The following is a 20,502-nucleotide window of genomic DNA, read 5'->3' as shown; positions in this document are numbered from 1 at the left end:
AAACAGGAATGCTTGTTGGTTGTTATTGAATGCTTTTTCTGCATCTATCGTTTTTATCATGTGGTTCTTACCATTTTTTCTGCCAATATGGTGAATAATACGGATGGGCTTTTGTATGTTGAACCATCCCTGCATGCCTGGTATGAATCTCACTTGGTCATGATGAATTATAATTTTTATGCTTTTGTTTTGGCCAATATTTTGTTAAGGATTTTTACATAGATGTTCATTAGGTCTGTAGTTCTGAATTCTTGTGACATTTTTGCCCGTTTTAGGTATCAGCGTTATATTAGCCTCATAGAAAGAGTTTGGGGAGTTTTCCATCTTTTTCTATGTTCTGGAAGAGTCTGTGTAGGATTGGTGTCAGTTCTTCCCTGAATTCTTGGTAGAATTCTGCTATGAAGCCATCTTGCCTGGGGGATTTTTTGTTGGTAATCCTTTAATAACCGAGTCTATTTTTTCCATTGCTATGAGTCTGTTGAGGTTCTTGACATCCATCTGGGAAAGTCTAGGGAGGAATTGTGTTTCCAAGTATTTGTCCATGTCTTCCAAATGTTTAAATTTTTTTTTATTTTAGGCCTTCATAATACTGTGTAATTATCCTTTTGCTTTCATTAGAGTCTATTGTAATGTCCCCTTTTTCATCCCTCATTCTTGCAATTGACATTTGTTCCTTTCTTTGGATAGGTTTGTCAGTGGTCTATCAATTGTTAATCCTTTCAAAGAACCAACTTTTAGCTGCATTAATTTTTCCATTAGTTTTCTTGTTTTCTGTCTCCTGTATTTCAGTTCCGATTTTTATTATTTCTATCCTCTTGCTATTAGTAGGAGTGTTCTGTTGATTCTGCTCTAATTAATGTAAGTTTTGTGCCAGCATATCAACCATGAGTCTCTTGTTTTTTCATGTGTGCATTTATTGCTGTCAGCCTTCCTCTGATAAATGACTTTGCTGTATCTCAAAGGTTTTAGTACACCCTACTTTGATTCTCACTGGTTTCTAAGAAACTTCCTGATTTCATCTCCAATCTGGGTCAATACCCACTCCTTTTGCAATAGAGAATTTTTCATCCTCCAAGTGTTTGCCCTTGTTTGCTTCACTGTCCTTTTGATTTCCAGCCTTATGGTACAGTGATTGGAGAGAGACGTCTGTATAATCTCTTACATGCTTGATTTTACTCAAGTTCGACTTGTGTCCTAGCATGTTGTCTATCTTCGAATATGTGCCACGTGGACTTCAAAAGAATGAATTTTTTTGCATTTGGGTGGAAAGCTCTGAAAATATCTTTCAAGTCAAATCATTCAGTTGTGTTGTTTAGATATGTAGCCTTCTGGTGAATTTCTTTCCCAGTGATCTGTCTTTTTCAGAAAATAGTGTATTAAAGTTACCAACTGCAATTGTTGAGGCTGTGATTTCTCTTTTCATCTATTGGAGTGTTTGACTTATGAATTTCTTGGTTCTCTCATTGGGCACGTATATCTTTTATTATGTTCACTGGTTCCTGGTCTACTGTTCCCTTGAGCATTATATAGTTCCCCTCCTTGTCTTTTGTTATGGCCTGTGCCTTTAGATCAATTTTGTTAGCTATTAAAATCTGTACCCCTGCTTTTTTTTGCATTGCCATTTTCTTGGTATATTTTGCTCCAGCCTTTAATTCTCAACCTGTTTTTGTCTGTAAACTTGAAATGTGTCTCCTGTAGGCAGCAGATGGATGGGTTATGTTTTCTTTTTTTGTGGGGGATTGGGGCGAGCTATGTTTTCTGAGTCAGTCTGTTAGCCTCTGCCTTTTAATGCCTGAGTTCAGGCCATTGATATTCAGTGTTACTTCGTTCGTCTGTGGACTCTGTGTGGACTCTCTACCTTTTGTGTTGCTGGTTTTCTTACCTACCTATCTTATCTGCTTGTGCGTTTGTGTATGTGTTTCATTCTTGCCTTCTTTTCACTATTGAGCCAATGCCATCTTGGGTGCTGTTTTCTCTTTGTCGCCCCATGTGTGGAGTTCTATGTGATGTAGACCGTCTATTATTCTACACCTAACAAACATACTTTCCCTTACAAATTGTTTATATGAAATTACCAGTGAGATGATCTTACTCACTTATTTGTTGCCATTGAGCAAGTACTTCAATGAGCTGACGATTATGAAAATTAGGTAGCATTTTTAATGCATGATGATGCAAAGAAAGGTGCTGACATGTTCAGATAATTGGAGATTATATCTGTCCTTGTGAACAGGAATTAGTTTTTGAATATTTCTTACCTCTTTCCCCCCCTAATAAATGAATATTTTATTGTGAAGTTAGGTGTAGGCACGTTTCAGACCAACTCTGCATTCAACAGTTCAGGACTCAGATAATCATTAAATAGAATTTTAGGAATATAAATGAAAATACTTTTCACTTGGACAATGAGTTGGCATGAACTGACATCTGAAACAACATGTTTACTCTCTGCGTATAACATAATAGACCCCCAAATAAATTTTTCCCCTTTAGAGAGCAACAACACAAAATCATTAGGTCATGTGAAGACTAAGAGATATTTAACAATGGGTATTAGAATTTAAGATGGTTTTCTGAGAACTTAAAATAAAAATTTAAAGCCTGAGAAATGTAATGGAAAATTTTCTACTCTTGGATACTTAGTAAAATGACAGAACTTGAATCTCCTTTCACCTTTTATGATACTTCTCATTTGGTTTTTCTGGTGGGGCTTGAAACATTGGCATTTAACTTTCCCTAAGTATTCTTAACATTTCCAAACAGGTACATTGGAAGAACACAGAAATAGAAAATACCAAGCTTGTGTCAGAGGTTCAGACTTTAAAAAATTTAGACGGGAGCAAAGAAAACATGATTACTCATTTCAGAGAAGAGATTGGTAGGCTGCAGCTCTGCTTGGCTGAAAAGGAGAATCTTCAAAGGACTATTTTACTTACTTCAAGTAAGGTAAGTACTTTGTATTGTGTATTTTTTTTTTTTACATTTTATTAGGGACGCATACAACTCTTTTCACAATCCATACATATACATACATCAATTGTATAAAGCACATCCATACATTCCCTGCCCCAATCATTCTCAAAGCATTTGCTCTCCTCTTAAGACCTTTGCATCAGGTCCTCTTTTTTTTTTCCCCCCTCACTCACCTCTCCCCCCTAATTCTTGTACCCTTGGTAATTTATACATCGTTATTTTGTCATATCTTGCCCTATCCGGAGTTTCCCCTCCCCCCTGTAGTGTGTATTTATGAGCGTTGTGAAATAGAATTGTTTCTAATCCCCTTAATTAAAAAAAAATCAAAACAAAAGTAATAGCAGAGCAGTGTATAGCACGTTACGCTCAACAATTGTGTGTGTCATCTCTTTCTCCCCATGCACATGCTTGTCTGGCTGAAATTTAGTTTTGACATTGTGGCAGTTTACTGTAGATACCCATAACATGTACCGTATATACTCGAATAGAAACCAAGTTTTTCAGCACATTTTTATAAAATTAGGTGCCTCAGCTGATAATTTGGATTGGCCTAGACCCGAGTATATATGGCATCTCCTATAATGTGTTCTTTATAACATCATTTAACACTGTTTTTCATGCTTAAGGTTAGTTGATAGTCAAATTATCCAAATACATTTTTATATAACTTTTAAGTTTTTTTGATGCAATATAATAAAATATAACACATTTATTTGATTTTTCTGGCTTCAGTCTACTGTGATCTAGAATAGTATACCCTGACCTTTTTCTTTTTGGTCTTTTGAGTTATGGATATTTTTAACGATTTAGCTGTCTGTTCATCATACTTAAGATTCACGTCAAACATGTTTGGCACTAGAAGACATTGGCAATTATTTTAAAAACTGATGAATCATATAGCAACATTTGTTATTTTCAACTATTTTTTATGAGTAAAATGTAGGGACATTAATTACATTTACCATATTGAGAATAGGTTAACACGTGGTCTGTGTTTTAAGTTACAAAGTAGGAAACATCTTTCAACCGAAAGACTTGGTATTGCAGAACAAGTTTTGAAAATTATTTTTATTGTTATGAGTGTGACCCTTCCAACTGGTGACCAATTTGAGTCTCAGATTAGCACAGGATGATGTCACCTGACTTCCCATATGTCATTTTCTCATGTTTCAAGTGGTTATAATGATATTTCATACTTTGGTGTGCTATAAGAGAAATAAACAAAGATGTATACTAAATCTAAATTATGAATTGAAAAGCATTATTTAAAAGTTTGGGTCTTTGGAAATATGGGTAAAAATAGTTTGACTTTTTTACTTCAATGGATTAATTGCAATTATACTTAACTCTTTTCTTAGGAAGATACATGTGCTTTAAAGGAACAGCTTCGTAAAGCAGAGGAACAGGTTCAGGCAACTCGGCAGGAAGTTGTCTTTCTGGCCAGAGAACTTAGCGATGCTGTAAATGTGCGTGATAAGACAATGGCAGATCTACATACTGCACGTCTGGAAAACGAGAAAGTCAAAAAGCAGTTGGCAGATGCTGTGGCAGAACTTAAACTGAGTGCTGTAAAAAAAGATCAGGTAAAGCAGGTGAATTTTGAGTTTCCATATTGATCACTCAAGAAAAGATACTACTACAAGCCTAAGACAGAGAATGAATGGTAGATGCCTAGTAGGGCAGGTCAGATTCCTGACCACAAAATTTTACAGTTTACTTAAATATTGCACAGGCTTAAGTTGAAATTAATGAGTATTTAAAAATCCCATTATACTGACTCATCATCATCAGTACAATCTACTCAGTTGTTACTTATTTCTTTCAATTGTTAATTTTTGATGTCAGATGCATACTGAACTTCAGTTTTTCGCTGGCTCTATAAAACATTTATGGTTATTTAAGAGAGTAATATGATTTGCTCACAAATGGATTGTTTTTCTCAAGGTTTTTGAGGGGAGGGTGAAGCATAGGGGGGGGCTGTTTTTGTTTTTTTGAACAAACTTTGATCCTATGTATAAATATGGATTTATTAGGAGGGTTGCTGTAACTCTGCACTCTCGACTCCAAGACAAATTGAGACACCAGAAAGGAACACGCAAAACCGAAGCTGGGATTCATTGTATTGTTAGGGTGACAGATTCCCCTCATTTTCTTAGAAGAAGCACTTACTGTTCTTTTAGCAGAAGCCTGATACAGTGGAGCAGGAGCTGAGAAGAGAGGTGGAAGATCTGAAGCTTCGCCTGCAGATGGCTGCAGATCATTATAAAGAAAAGTTCAAGGAATGCCAGAGACTCCAAAAACAAGTCAACAGGCTTTCAGACCAGTCCGTAAGTGTCAATTACATTTAAACAGAGCGAAAGATTTCCTTTGTCAACATTTTTGTTTACAACCAAGATTTACCGCTTTCTAAAGGTCAACCTTTAGGATCTAATTTATTGGCCTGATCCAGTATTAAAATTTATCACACAAAATCGGTAACACTTCTATGCCTAGAAGCCTGTAAAGGAGCAAGGATAGTTGCAGGGAAAGATAGGAACCTGAGCTTCCACTTTTAGACCATTTTCTTTTTTAAGTTCTTTGTCAATGTGTTTGACACTTAGAAATGCAGCTCCTGTGAATAAATCCATCCTATGATGATGAAGGCTTTCCGCCCGGAGCGCTCCATCAATCATCCTAATTACCCACCCTGGGGTTTCAGATGGCTTCTTAGTTGGTTTCCCCCACCTTCGTTGTTATTAGGGAGGTTTCCCACCCTATTTAAATCTACTTGATGAGCAAGAGGTAGAGAAGTGTGCAAATTATTTTGTATTTCATTCATATGAAGACAAAAAAGAACACTACGTTTGGTATGGGTTGGGTGTGTTTAAATGTGGGTCTTTTAAGTTCTCCTGAAATACAAAACTTAACTCTGTGGAGTATCTTACAGGGGAGAAGAAACACTTAAAACTGGAAGTTGAAAGCACAGTGTCAGGGTCTTAAGGGCTTGAGGATAACAAGCAGCCAGCTAGCTGAGAAGCAGCAAAACCCACAGGAAGAACACACCAGCCTGTGTGACCACGAGGTGTCGAAGAGATCAGGTGTCAGGCATCAAGGAACAAACAATCATATCACTGTGAATGAGGGGCAGTGCAGAATGGGGACCCAAAGCCCATCTGTAGGCAACTGGACATCCCCTTACTCAAGGGTCGTGGGGAGGAGACGAGCCAGTCAGGGTGCAGTGGAGCAACTATGAAACATACAACTTTCCTCTATTTCTTAAATGCTTCCTCCTCCCCACTATCATGATCCCAATTCTACCTTACAAATCCGGCTAGACCAGAGGATGGACACTGGTACAGATAGGAACTGGAAACACAGGGGATCCAGGACAGATAAACCCCTCAGTACCAATAATGAGAATAGTGATACCAAGAGGGGAAAGGGGGTATGTGGGGGTAGAAAGGGAGAACTGATCACAATGACCTACAGATAACCCCCTCCCTGGGATACAGATGACAGAAAAGTGGGTGAAGGGAGACATCAGACAGTGTAAGACATGGCAACATAATAACAATTTATAAATTATCAAGGGTTCGTGGGGGAGGGGGAAAAAGAGCTGATAACAAGGGCTCCAGTAGAAAGAAATTCTTTTGAGAATGATGATGACAGCAGATATACAAATGTGCTTGACACAATGGATGGATTGTGATAAGAATTATACCAGCACCTAATAAAATGATTTTTAAAAAGGGAAAACTTTTAAAAATAAAATTTCTCCTTTGTACAGTTGTTTGCATATTACAGTGTAAATCATACTTTCCCAGGATATATATATATATATATACATATATATATATATATGTAATATATATATTAGGGTCTCGTCCAGCGAGACCCTCATGCGGTGACCTGGAGGGGCAACGAACCTGGATGGAAGAAAAGACACAGAGACATGGGGCAAGACAAGTGCTGATCAAGCCCGCTTATTTTGCCAAAATTCTGGGTATATATTCACAACAGAGAAGGAAGTGGGAGGCACATATTCCAATGAAGCACACTGTGTAACAACCACACACTGTACAACAACCAATCAGCCACATGTTCCCGATAAGGTACAAAGGGTGCGCAACAGTACTCAAAGACGTCCATGGTGACGTACCGGTGAACTTATCACTATGTTCCTAATATGGTATGTCTGCAGTTCAATGGGTGCTCAGTACTTTGACTAATGGCAACAAGGTCAGTTATCGGAACTGCCCATGCTACTGAGCACGTAGTTTGGAATGTGGGGGCGAAGTTGGGCAGGAAACAAAGCCTTGCTGTTAGAAAGCGGCCAAGTTTCTGCTACGTGTCTGAGGCCAGGGTCTTAATGGCTATTGGCTCCCAACACACACACACACACACACACTCTCTCTCTCTCTCTCTCTCTCTCTCTCTCTCTCTCTCTCTCCTCTCTCTCTCTCTCTCTCTCTCTCTCTCTCTCTCTCTCTCTCTCTCTCTCTCCCTCTCCCTCTCCTCTCTCTCTCTCTCTCTCTCTCTCCCTCTCCTCTCTCTCTCTCTCTCTCTCTCCTCTCCCTCTCCTCTCTCTCTCTCTCTCTCTCTCTCTCTCTCTCTCTCTCTCTCTCTCTCTCTCTCTCTCTCTCCTCTCTCCCCTCTCCCCTCTCCTCTCTCTCTTTCTCTCTCTCTCTCTCTCTCTCTCTCTCTTTCTCTCTCTCTCTCTCTCTCTCTCTCTCTCTCTCTCTCACATACTGAAAGAAGCAAGCAGTGCATGTGGTAAAGAAACCTCTTCTCTCTCCCCCCCCCCCCTTTTTTTACATTCTGGGGAATTACCGTATATAGTCGAATGTAAGCCACACCAGTATAAACCGAGGCACCTAATTATTACCTGGGAAACCAGAAAAACTGATTGACTCGAGTATAAGCCTAGGGTGGGAAATGCAGGATGTGAATTAACAGAGACCAGAGGGGAGAGACGGAGCGCAGCCACAGACACATCCTTACCAGTTCAGCTGCCCGCGTAAGTGAAGCACTAGGGGTGCTTCTGTGAATTGGAGCCGTCCACGTCATAGGACGGCTCTGAGTGGTTAGATGTGAGTAAACAAACATCCAAAGCCCTGCAGTGTCAGCGGGGCTTTGAATGAACAGCAGAGGAACACATTCACCCGCCAGATGTTGCACCTCACGGGTACCACTGGCCGTGTGTATAAGCCGAAACCCAGTTTTATACACGAGTATATATGGTAATTTTTAATCAAACACCAATCCCAGTATGTCCTCATAGTGCTGAATTGCTTGCACTATTAAAGAAACCAAATGTGGGAAAATAAATTTAAAATGTCCCTGTGCATTTTTTTTGATCCTGTAGTAGAAAATGAGCGAGAAGTTTAACAGTAGGATTTCTGTGAATTACTTGTTTTGTTCTTTTGTTGGTTTTAAAACAATCAAAAAGCAAAGTTAAATAGTTGTCATAATATTTGGTTAGTAAGGTAATATGTGTTGTTTGTGCTAGCATTTTGGTCAGTGGCAGTTTGATGCTTCAGTATATCTTTTTATAGTTAGTTACCCTGGAGGAAAAGAATGAGTTATTTTTAGTAGCTCTTTTAATGCTTTATTTTTAAAATTTTGGACAGGCCAATAATGGTGTTTTCACAAAGAAAGTTGGGAACCAGCAGAAAGTGAATGATGTCTCAATAAACACAGACCTAACTACAGCTGCTTCTACTGTAGATGTAAAACCACTACTATCTGCAGGTAAAAATATTTTATTAGACTTTCGTGTAAGATTTTGTGCCGTGTTTAAGAGAGCTTACAAAACCCCTTAACACTGTAAGTGAGATAATTGAGAGAAAGAGAAAATTAAGAATTAGACAATAAAGTTTATGTGGTAGATACACTGCGTCAACTTGTGTTATCTTTATGAGAATGTTTGTAGGTACAACATTTTGTAGTAATTTTAAGAGCTGACTTGGAAAAAAGCTGAGATGAATTTTTAAATGAAGCTCTTAATTTATGGAACTTTTATGCCTTAGTGGCATTTTATTTAACAGTTTCCTGATGGTGGGGATGAGAGAGATTTGGAAATCCTGTTGTATTCATATATATCCTTTTCTTGTTTACATTGGATTCAGGAGTGCATTTCCCTCATTATCGACCGCGGGATGATAAGTTAAATTATTTTTTATTAATTCATAGAACAGATTCGACTCAATAAATTAATAGCATGAACAAGTTTAAAGATCTCTAGGGTTTTTACCAGTTATGATAATGCTTTTAAAAATCCTTTATGTAATCAAAGATTTATATTGCAGTTAACTATATATGACAGGTTTATATTTTTATAGGTTTAACTTAGTGATATTAATCATATTCACCATGTTATTGCCACCATCCATTTTCAAAAGTTTTTAGATCACCCAAAATGAAGCAAGATGCATTTAAAGTCATTTTTTCCCCCTTTTTATAGCTGAGACTGATTTTGAGATGATAGCAAAAGGGCAAGCCTGTGAAATGACCAAAGAAATTGCCGACAAAACAGAAAAGCATAAAAAATGTAAACAGCTCTTGCAGGTAAGTGAGCTATATTTCCTTAATGTAAATAGCTGAGCTTATGTGTACTGTGTTGATGGGTTAGTATCCTGCGGCTCACTTTTCATTCCTCATATGTTAGTATTTCGTTTCATATGTGGAATGCTGAGGAAAGTGTTTTGATTACCTGCTTATGCAAAGCTGTGAGTAAATTCATGATCCTACAGTTGTTAGTTTCTTCACAGTCTTCTTTCTGAGACTGGGCAGGTGCTTGAGATTAAATGATTACTGTCTGCTTCCCTTCTTATCATTATGAAAATACATTGGAAGTCTTTAAATTTCAAAAAAAGTAAAGTGCTTGCTTTATATTTACTGTACTTGTAGCAAATGTTTTTGCCATATTATAAAGTTGCCATGTTTATAAAGTAGAAATAGGGAATGTCTTCCAAGTGAGTTGTATCCTCTTATATACCATACTTTAATTGTTTTAAACACCATCATCCAGGTGTTCTGTTGTGAAGTGTTCTTTGTAGCAACTGGAGGATTTAAAAAGACAAAGAGAAAATGCTCCTCATTACGCCATGGTTTGGGGGAGGAGGGAAAAGATCTATTTCGTGTGTGCTTTTTTTGCTTTGTTTTTGTTTAATTGTGGACTTTTGTGTTTTTGTATTCTTTTGGTAAATGTTAGTATTAGAACAAAGCTCAATGTTACTATAGTAGTTCATTTAAAATATTCATCTTTTCCTTCTAATTGATGGTAGAAAGACAGACTTTCTTCTCCCTTGAAGAGTTATAGTCTTGGAAACACACAGGCGCAATTTGACCTTGCCCTACAGGGTGGTCATGAATTGAAATCGACTTGATGGCAGTGAGCTTGGATTTATTTTTAATCTAATTGATATTAATATAATTTTAAGTGAAACTTTAAAGGAATACTTCTTCAGAAGATTAGAAAAATTTTATCCTTGAGTTCAAAATAATTTAAAGTACTAAACTACTTTTAGGGATCAGTCACTTCTAGATGGATGCTTTAACAGTTTCATAGAATTTACTGCTATCATTAAAATGAATAGAGAGTTTCTTTCAAGCATAAAACTTCCTCACTGAACCTTTATTTTTTTATACTATTATATTGAGGTAGACTTGAAATCCAAATGTACACATAGTTTTTTCATCATTTTTCCAACCAAATTTAGTGTGACCATTTGTAATTCATTTCTGTTTTACCAGGTTGACCCATTTTTGCCACCTTTGTAGCATTTCATATAAGTAGACCTATCTTTCCGCCCCTGCACAGCTTATTTTAATCTAATTAATAATTTTTAAATTTAGCCACCATTTGGCTTATATCTGCAGTTTATTCCTTTTTGTTGTTGAAGTAGTTAACTCGTGTTTATCCATTCATTAGGCATTGGGGATTCGATTTACTTTGAGTTTTTAATCAGTTACAAATTAAGCTGCTATGAACATTTACACTTAAGTCTTCTGTCAATTTTGAGTAAATATGTAGGAATGAAATAGCCAGACGATATGGTGCATGAATGTTTTAATTTTATAAGAAAATACCAAGCTGTTTTGTAAGGTGGTCGTACCATTTTATATTTCACCAGCAGTGGAAAATGACGGGGAGTCATTGTACTTTAACCCCTTCAGTGAGCGTGTAGTGCTAGCCTGTGTGGTTTCACTTGCATCCCCAGTGAAGGTGCATACGAAGTTCACCTTTTAATAGCTCACGAGTCCTGCATACAAGCTTTTTTTGAGGGGGGGGGTGAAAGTTCTGTGTGGTTTTTTTTCCATTTTAAAATTAGGGTTATTATCTTAATATTGAGTTGTAAGAGTTCTTTTTGGGTAAAAGCTTTTTGATCAAAGCATGAATATTTTCTCACATGAGTCTTAGTTTTTCTTTTCTTCTTCTTTTTTTTTTAATATGGAACGCTTCACGCATTTGCGTGTCATCCATGCGCAGGGGCCATGCTAATCTTCTCTGTATCATTCCAATTTTAGTATATGTGCCGCCGAAGCAAGCACAGTTTTTCTTTTCTTAATGGTGATTTTTGAAGACAAATTTTTTTACTTTCAAGTGTATAGCTAATTTATTCGTTTATGTTTTCTGCCTTTTAAATTTTAAGACCTTTGTAAAATCCAAAGCTATACAGATTTTCTCCATGTTGTTTAATATACATTTTATACTTAGGTTTACATGTAGGTCTGTGAACCTAAATGTTAAATTTTTAAAATTGTTTTATTAGGGCTCATACAACTCTTATCACAATTCATACATACATCAATTGTGTAAAGCACATCTGTACATTCATTGCCCTCATCCCTATATATTAATTTTTTAGCATAGTTTGAAGTGTGTGTGTGCATGCTGTATTGTTATTCAGTTGTTACTCAAGACAATTTAAAATTTTCATCTGGAACAAAACAAATGTAAATGAAATGAACTTACCCACATTATTTTTAGAATTCGCTATTTGTTCACTTTGGTTTTTTGGCTTGTAGAAAAGAGCAGTCTGTAAGAAGTCAGACTAAAGATTGTCTTTCACAGATTTTTGTAATTTCCTGGGACCAGCAGTGTTATGAACATAATTTTTATTACCCCCACCCCCCCTTTAAATAAGTAACATGTGCTTTCTGTAGAACATTTTAACATTATAAATATCAGGAGTTAGTCACTGTTAACAAGTTTGCTGACCCTCGAGGACTGAATAGAATTGCCCCTGTGAGCTTCTGAGCCTGTAACGCTTTATAAGGCGTAGAAAGCCCTGCCTTCCTTGGAGCAGCTGGTGGTTTTGAACTACTGACCTTATAAGAGCACAGCCCAACTCGTAACTACCACACCACGAGGGCGTAGTGGTTATTTCAGTTTTAATAATATTATAAGTATTCTTCATCTATAAGTATGTTGGTGAAGATGTTTGCTATATGGTATTAATTTTTTTGTGGTACTTATTTCATTTAGGAAGAGAAAACAAAATGTAACAAATATGCTGATGAGCTTGCAAAAATGGAATTGAAATGGAAAGAACAAATGAAAATCACTGCAAGTGTGAAACTTCAACTAGCTGAAGTAGAAGACAATTGTAAAGTAAGTTCAGTTCTCAGTACATGGTAACTTGAGGTGGACAATACATCTGAAAATGTGTTACCTATAATTTTTTATCAATTTAATGTAAGGCTTTAATATGGATCTTTGAGATGGTACTTTCATCTATAAATAAACTGTACTTCTGATTATAGTTAGTTTTCAATATAGCCCATTAGCAATTAGCTGAAGAGAATAGATATACATGTGTACCTGCCATTAAGGCTTTTATTCTGTAGATTTACTTTTTTTAAAAGTTGATCCTCATAGTCATTATAAAGAAACTATGATTGTATATTTAAAATCAGTTTAGAGCTTTAACTTTGTTTTGGTTATGTAACTTAAGGAATTGGTAATTTTAAAAATTTACTAAGATTTAAAAATTTATCACCCACATGTGTTACCTGCAAAAATCTACCTCCCATTGTTCAGTTGCTTCCGGCTCTTAGCAGCTCAGCATAGGGTTTCTGTGGCTGTAAGCCCTGATGGGAGCACACAGCCTTCTCCTCCGTGGCACTGTGTGCTTTGCTTGCACCACTTCTCTGTGGTCAGATGGACTCGAACCATCAGAGTGCATAGTTGGTTGAAAAGCAGTGGCGGCAACATGAATGGTGTCTCATTGTGAATTAAGGCATGGACAACAACTGTATTAATAGTTAACTGTAGTCATCCCCATGCATTCACAGGTTTTTTTTAAAAATAAATCATTTTATTGGGGGCGCTTAACATTTCTTATCACAATCCATACATACATTCATTGTGCCAAGCACATTTGTATATATGTTACCATGTCAACTCACCACCCCCCATTTTTGTTTTTAAAAGCAGTTAAGAAAATGTGGCAGTAAAACCTATTGTATTGATGCCCAGTACTTGGATACGTGTCCTTCTAGTATTTTGTGTAATGAAGTATCTCCAAATAATTTCTGCCTAAAGAAGTGTAATGGTGGTCTTGATATCAAAACTGCTTTCATCATGGTACACCATTTTCTAACAGAATAGATTTTACTTACTCAGATTTGGGTGTTTGGCAGGTGTGACTCAAGAAAGAATGAATGAGTGAGTGAGTGAGCCTGTGACCGAGTAAGAGAGAGCACTGGTGGTCTAGTGGATCAGGAATTGGCTGCTAACTCTCAGTCTGGTCTCAAAAATAAATGAAGTAAGCCTGTTAATGGATAGTGCTATTAGTATTTGTTGACAGGGATAAAATGAAGTTTTCAGGTAACGAGTTTTTTTTTCTCTTTCACCTTATAACTTTAATTCTCCATTTTCTGATATGTAGATTTTATCACTAAACGAATGCTGCAAGAATAGAAATGCCACAAACAGAAATTTATTTTCACATAGTTTAGGATTCTAAACACCTGAAACCTAGACACCAGCTCTCGGGAAAACCTTTCTTTGTGGTTTGCGGGGGAAGGTCCATGTGTCTGTTCAACACCATTGGTCTGGTATCACTGGAATGCTTCCACGTGTCTCAGCATTCATCCTAACACTCATGGCAGTGGTCCTGGGTTCAAAGAATTCATTTAGCTCCCAACAATTCTTTCTTGGTAGTAGTTGGCTCCCTTGTCTCTGCTCCTTTCTCTCTCTGTATTTCTTATAAGATAAAAAGTGATATAGGGGAAAATCCCTTTGTATTCATTCCATCAGGGCTGTGACTTAAATAAGAGTGTTACATACCACTAAATATAGCCTTATTAACATAATCAAATTCTGCTTCACTAACCATGGGTAGAGGATAGAATTTATAATACATCACAAATAGAGGGAAAAAACAGTGGTGTGAAAAATCTAGGAATATATAAAATAATTTATGTGTTGTGAATTTCTAGCATAATTTCTTATAGCAAATAAAATGTATTAAATTCTATAACTAAAAATAACTAAGATCATTAACTAATATGAGCCCATTAGTCCATAAACACACTTTCTTTCAACAAATATTCATAGGTCTCTTAATGTTTCAACTGAAGATTCTTATTGTAACAAATTATACAATGACTACCTAGTTATTTTTAAACTATAGTTGTCTTGAAATCAGAGTATGTTATTAATATATATTTTTTAAAATTTATTTTAACAATTTATTGGGGCTCATACAATTCTTATCACAGTTCATACATATACATACATCAATTGTATAAAGCACATCTGTACAGTCTTTGCCCTAATCATTTTTTTCTTTTCTTTTTTTACATTTTATTAGGGACTCATACAACTCTTATCACCATCCATACATATACATACATCAGTTGCAGGTAACGAGTTTTATAAATGTGTACCTGCCATCTTAGCTTTTAAACCTTTGTAATGCTGTGCGTGGTGACCAGTTCTTCCAAATGGCCAGTGCACGAGAGGACGGTGGGGACAAGATGTATCCAAAGAGCAGGAGCCCTTCAGACTCCACGTGACCAAACCAGCCCCATTGCAGCCCATGGCGACTGTACAGAACTGAGGGCAACTGCGTTCTGGGATTTCCGAGTCCATACGTTTGGTGGGAACAGACCGCCCGTCGCTCCTCGTGGAATGGAGCTGGTTTGCAGCCGTTGCCCCAGTGTGTCATTCACTGCGCTACCAGGGCCCCTTGGCTGTTAGGAGAACGGCTAAACTCTGATTGTTTACACTGCCACTTCCACATCTGTGCCATGGCATTCTGTTATTTGGAAGAACCTTCCCCTAGTCTTCGTTGATATATGGTGCATGCTTTAAAACATTGGTTTGTGAACCTGTATCAATTGGGCTTCTCCAGAGAAATAGAATGTGGTATATTGTAGAAAGATTATTTGAAGAAGCTTCAAAAGTTTGTGGAAATATAGAGTTAAGAAATAGTGGAATTTTTCCACAAACTGAAGTCTCTGTGTATCTTCATACATAATCACATACATGTGTATTTTAAGGAATCCGTGTGTGCAGTTATAGGACTTTGAGTCTGAAAGGTGGAGGGTAAAGAGACAGCTAGAAATGCGGGTTTCCATTGTTTGGAGGAGGGCCATAGCTATGCCTTCCGGATAAATCCCAGAAGTGAAATCGCTGGGCAGGAAGGCAAGTGTATGTGTAAAGTTGCTAAACATTGTGAAATTCTCTTCTAAAGAGGTTAATAACTTTGTATTCCCACTAAGTATTTGAGAAGTACACTTGTTTCCCCCCGAGTGCCAGCTGGGCTTTCTAATCGTTTGTTGCTGTTATAGGTAATGTTGAGCACTTTTTATGTGAGTTGTTATGGCTTTGGCCTATTCTGTAAGAAGGTTGGGTTTTTTTTGAAAATCAATTTTCGATACAATCTCCCCCTCGCCCCTTTAAAAAATTTTTATTTTATTTATTTTTTTACTGTATCAGCTTAAGAGGATCCCTTATGGCATCGTGGGTTACGAATTGGGTTGGTAACTGCAAGGTCAGCAGTTTGAAACCACTAGCCTGCTCCAAAGGGAACAATGCCATTTTCTACTCCTGTTAACAGTCTCGGAAAACCCACAGGGTTTGAGTATTAGCTTAGCGCCCCCTCTGTGTGATAAGTATATGTAACCTTGTACCAAGTACTTTTTTCCTATTTGGTAACTAACAGTTTCACTACGATCGACTTGAGATTGCATCAGAGTCACTTGAAGGGCGTGTTAGACTTTTTCACTCTGACCCCAGAGTTTCTGGTTAGGTAGGGCTAGAGAGAGACTGGGCTTTGAGTTTCAGCCAGTAACTGTTTACCACGGCAGACAGCCTCGCCTTTCTCCCCTGCAGTCACTGGTGGGTTTGTATCGCTGACCTCAAGGTTAGCCGCTCAACTGCAGCCTACTGTACCCACCAGGGCTCTTCCATAGGCATTTGAACTGCTTGTAGCTGGTTGCCATCTGACCCTACGGTTCGTATCCTGTTTGTTGAGGAGGCATTGTAAAAGGGAAGCGTGGTAAGATTAAACTCGCTTTCAGGTCGGAATTACTTCCAAGTTGTTTCACTGGACCAATTATGTGTCACTTTTTTGAATGAAAATACTGACTTCATTGAAAGAGTCGATAGTCTACACACAAAAGAATTAACCATAATCCTCTCCACTAATTTGGCCAAGCTTTTGTAGAAATATTGGCTCTAACCTTTTCACGTTTTCCCTCTGTTCCACGTGGCTATGCTCTCAATTGTTAAGTCTAATGGCAACACTTCAGGGAATTTTGACTCTTTAGAGGATGAGGGAACACCTATTTAGTGCTCGCCAAGTTCTGAACAAAGGCACCTCCTGGTGCCATGGGCCGCTGATTGCAAGCTCAGCATTTCAAACCCACTAGCTTAGTGGTTCGCAACCTGTGGGGTCAAGACCCCTTTGAGGGTCGAACAACCCTTTCAACCTTTTTCTCAAATCATACTAGTAGCAAAATTAGTTATGAAGTAGCAATGAAAATAACTTTATGGTCGGGGGGTGGGGGGGGGATTCACCAAAACATGAAGAACTGTATTACAGTGTCGCAGCATTAGGAAGGTTACGAACCACTTACACTGGTTTCTCTGCACGGGAAAGATAGGGTGTCTTACTGTAAGGATTTAAATTCTTTGGGAAACTAGCTACATAGTGTGACTGATTATGATATGATTTTTTTTAACGAATCATTTTATTAGGGGCTCGTACAACTCTTATCACAATCCATACTTACATCAATTGTGTGAAGCACATTTGTACATTCATTGCCATCATCATTCTGAAAACATTTGCTCTTCACATAAGCCCCTGACATCAGGTCCTCATTTTTCCCCTCTCTCCCTGCTCCCCCCTCCCTCATGAACTCTGATAATTTATAAATTATTTTGTCATATCTTGCCCTGTCTGATGGCTCCCTTCACCCACTTTTCTGCTGTCCATCCCCCAGGGAGGAGGTCACATGTAGATCCTTGTAATTGGTTACCTCTTTCCAACCCACCTTCCCTCTATGTTCCCAGTATCGCCACTCACAACACTGGTCCTGAAAGGATCATCCGCCACCCTGGATTCCCTGTGTTTCTGGTTCCTATCTGTATCAGTGTACATCCTCTGGTCTAGCCAGATTTGCAAGGTAGAATTGGGATGATAGTAGGACTGAGTTTGTTATGTTGGTTGTACATGAAAGGTTGAGGGTTTGAACTCAGTTGTACTGCCTGTGGCTCTGAGGGAGAATGATGTGGCAGTCTGCTTTCCACAAAAATGGCAGCCTTGAAAATCCTGTGTGGGTCAGTGCTACCCTGTCCCCCAAGGCTGCTCTGAATCAGACTACTTGACAGCAGGGGGGCTCTATGTTTTCAGCAGAAGCTCTGGTTAAAGTGTCCAGCAGCTAACCGAAACACCAGCATTTGGAACTCACTTGCTGTTCCTCAGTGGAGAGGCAGGGCGGTCTGCTCTTGGAAGGATTGTAGCCTCCTTATAAAACCCGCATAGCAGTTACACTTTGTTCTCTGGAGTTTCATGAACATAAATAATGCTCATTTCTCAATAGTCTTAGGCTTGAGGAGGGTATGTTTCTCAGGACATAGTTAAGTGCTGGGGCTGATGCTTACATCAGGCCCATTTTGACTCGAATCTGTTACTAGCTTTTAGTAAGCCCAGTATGGCTTTGCTAGATTTACCTTACTCAGGTCTATTTTCATTGCACTGTTGTACAATGTGAAAGCTCAATCTTATAAGCTCTATGTTGTAGATAAAGTACATCTGTGGAACATCCTGTCCTTTCAGAGACTTCTCCTGGTATTCTCATCATGACCCTATCATCTAGCCATCTCATTCTACCTCTCACAGCAATAAGTTGATGCTAATGTATAGCAGCTACACTGGACAGGGGAGAACTGCCCCTGTGAGTTTCTGAGACTGCAACTCTCGACTGTACCAGACATTCCCGCCTTTCTACCATAGATTGGCTGGTTGATTTGAACCGCCGACCTTGCATATCTCAGCGCAGTCACGACATTACTAGTGCTCCTTCATACTGTTTACTGAGCCCAAATGTGATGGTCTCTTACGTTGCGTGTGTAGCACACATTTCCATTTTGGCACATCGCCTTTCAAATCCATTTGTCTATCGGCCCACAGATCCCACAACTATAATTATTTGTGTATATGTATGCCTTTCATTAGACAGGACCCATTGAAGGCAAAGTCCATTAGAATTAATTTTTATATCTCTATTTCCAGGTGCAGTGCCTTCTGCATAATGAATTGGTTGCAGAATGTATTTGAATGTATTTTTATTTTTCTAAAATTTTACTAGTCTTGCTTATAATTAAGATAATAATATCCTTGAAAGCAGCAATGCCATTCCACCACAACCCAAGAATTTTGCCACTGTGCCTTGGAACAGTTAAATATGAGTATAGTATGTGCATGACTTCTGATTTAGGAAGGACTTCTAAATCTTCTCCAGCCTCATTCACTTCTGTTTTTCGTCATGTTTAACACTTTTGCTTAGACTTGATGACCAGCTCTATTTTAAGGTCATTCATATAGGTAGAAACTGCTACTATAGACAGAATCTTAATTCTACTTTGTGGGATAATAAGGCAACCAGATGAATTGTATCTTAGAAAGTTTGCATCTTTATGTCCTTTGTTAATAAACTCTCTGGTCGATATTTTAAAGTGCTCTATTGAAATGAAATTTACACGGAATAAAATTCACCCATTAGATGCTATTTGATGAGTTTGGGCAAATCTATTTATAGGCCCAGGATCACCATTATATGCAAATTCGTAAACAGTTCCATTGCCTCCAGAAATTACCTCATGCACATTTGCAGTCAGTCCCTTAGTCTCAGACAATAATTGATCTACTTTTCTGCCCTTATTTATTTCCTTCTGCCCTTTCTAGCTTTTCTTATAAATTGAATCCTATGGAACATTTCCATTCAGTGGTTAATGGGCATTAATTCACTAACTACTTGGTAGACATTGAATTGTCCAGATGTTTTGTTGCATAATACTGCTGTAATCATTCTTGTCTTTCTGTGGACATGTGCGTTCATTTTTCCTATGGGTAGATACCTAGGAGTACAATGGCTGGCTTGTGTGCTAAGTGTGTGTTTTTAAAGGCTGTACTATTTTGCATTCCCACCAGCAGTGTATGTGCCTTCTAGTTCTCCATATCCTCACCAGTATTTGGTAGTGTCAGTCTTTTTCATTTTAGTCATTCTAAGTGAGTTTGTAGCGTTACCTCATCGAGGTCTCAGTTTGATGTACGTGTTGGCTCGTGGCACTGAGCATCTGTTCACCTGCTTATCGGTCATTTGTGTATTACTCTGTGAAATGTCTGTTCGGTTATTTACCTGTCTTGGGGCTGCTGGGTGGGGTGGGAAAAGTTGTTGGCCCTCTTGGGTTGTGTATAAAAATTCTTCATGTGTTTCAGAGGAAACTCCTTTTTGCCAAGTATATTTTCTCAATCTGTGGCTTATCCTTGCATCAAAACATTACAAAGGAGTTTCAAAGCGTTAGTGGAAAATTCCATTATCTTTTAGTTCCATAACTTTAGAAACTCTCCATTTTCTTTTAAAAGAGCAAAACTTTAACCTTCTAAGCCAGCGGCTCTTAACCTGTGGGTCATGACCCCTTTGGAGGTCGAACGCCCCTTTCACAGGGTCACCCGATTTCATAACGATAGCAAAATTACAGTAATGTAGCAATGAAAATAATTTTGTGGTTTGGGGGGACGCCACAACATGTAACTATAGGAAAGGGTCATGGCATTGGGAAGGTTGAGAACCACCGCTCCAGATGATTTATAATCTGTTTAAAGTTAATTTTTGTGTCTGGAACGAGTTCTTTTTCTTGGCATGTTACTACCTAGTTTTTTGGAAACTGTTGCCGAAGATACCATTGTTTTCCTCCAGGGAAACAGTCTTTTTTTTAAAACGTTTGTTGAAAATCAATTGACTGTATGTGTATATTTAGATGATCTTCTATATTTTATTGATTTAGACAGCCTGCGAGCCAGATCT

General features: G+C 38.0%; 1 protein-coding gene and 1 non-coding gene across 6 annotated transcripts in view; one reads left to right on the top strand and one right to left on the bottom strand.

The window, feature by feature from the left end:
- The window catches only part of TAX1BP1 (Tax1 binding protein 1), a 67,407-nt gene that overhangs the window by 37,290 nt on the left and 9,615 nt on the right, over positions 1 to 20,502 (top strand). For 2 of the 5 annotated variants that reach the window (XM_075558235.1, XM_075558236.1), the window contains exons 8-13: positions 2,764 to 2,946; positions 4,332 to 4,565; positions 5,154 to 5,300; positions 8,583 to 8,703; positions 9,416 to 9,519; positions 12,443 to 12,568. In XM_075558235.1, the coding sequence (XP_075414350.1) occupies positions 2,764 to 2,946; positions 4,332 to 4,565; positions 5,154 to 5,300; positions 8,583 to 8,703; positions 9,416 to 9,519; positions 12,443 to 12,568 (915 nt within the window). The remainder of the gene's footprint in view (positions 1 to 2,763; positions 2,947 to 4,331; positions 4,566 to 5,153; positions 5,301 to 8,582; positions 8,704 to 9,415; positions 9,520 to 12,442; positions 12,569 to 20,502) is intronic. The other 3 variants (XM_075558239.1, XM_075558238.1, XM_075558237.1) reach the window with 3 other exon arrangements.
- On the bottom strand, positions 11,399 to 11,505 carry LOC142457487 (U6 spliceosomal RNA). The gene has a single exon (XR_012786215.1). It is a non-coding gene; the product is annotated as a U6 spliceosomal RNA (small nuclear RNA).

The sequence above is a fragment of the Tenrec ecaudatus genome, chromosome 9 (assembly GCF_050624435.1).
Source record: "Tenrec ecaudatus isolate mTenEca1 chromosome 9, mTenEca1.hap1, whole genome shotgun sequence".
Lineage (NCBI taxonomy): Eukaryota > Metazoa > Chordata > Mammalia > Afrosoricida > Tenrecidae > Tenrec > Tenrec ecaudatus.
The sequence above is the reverse complement of the archived record's forward strand: the minus strand, read 5'-3'. Positions and strand labels throughout refer to the sequence as shown.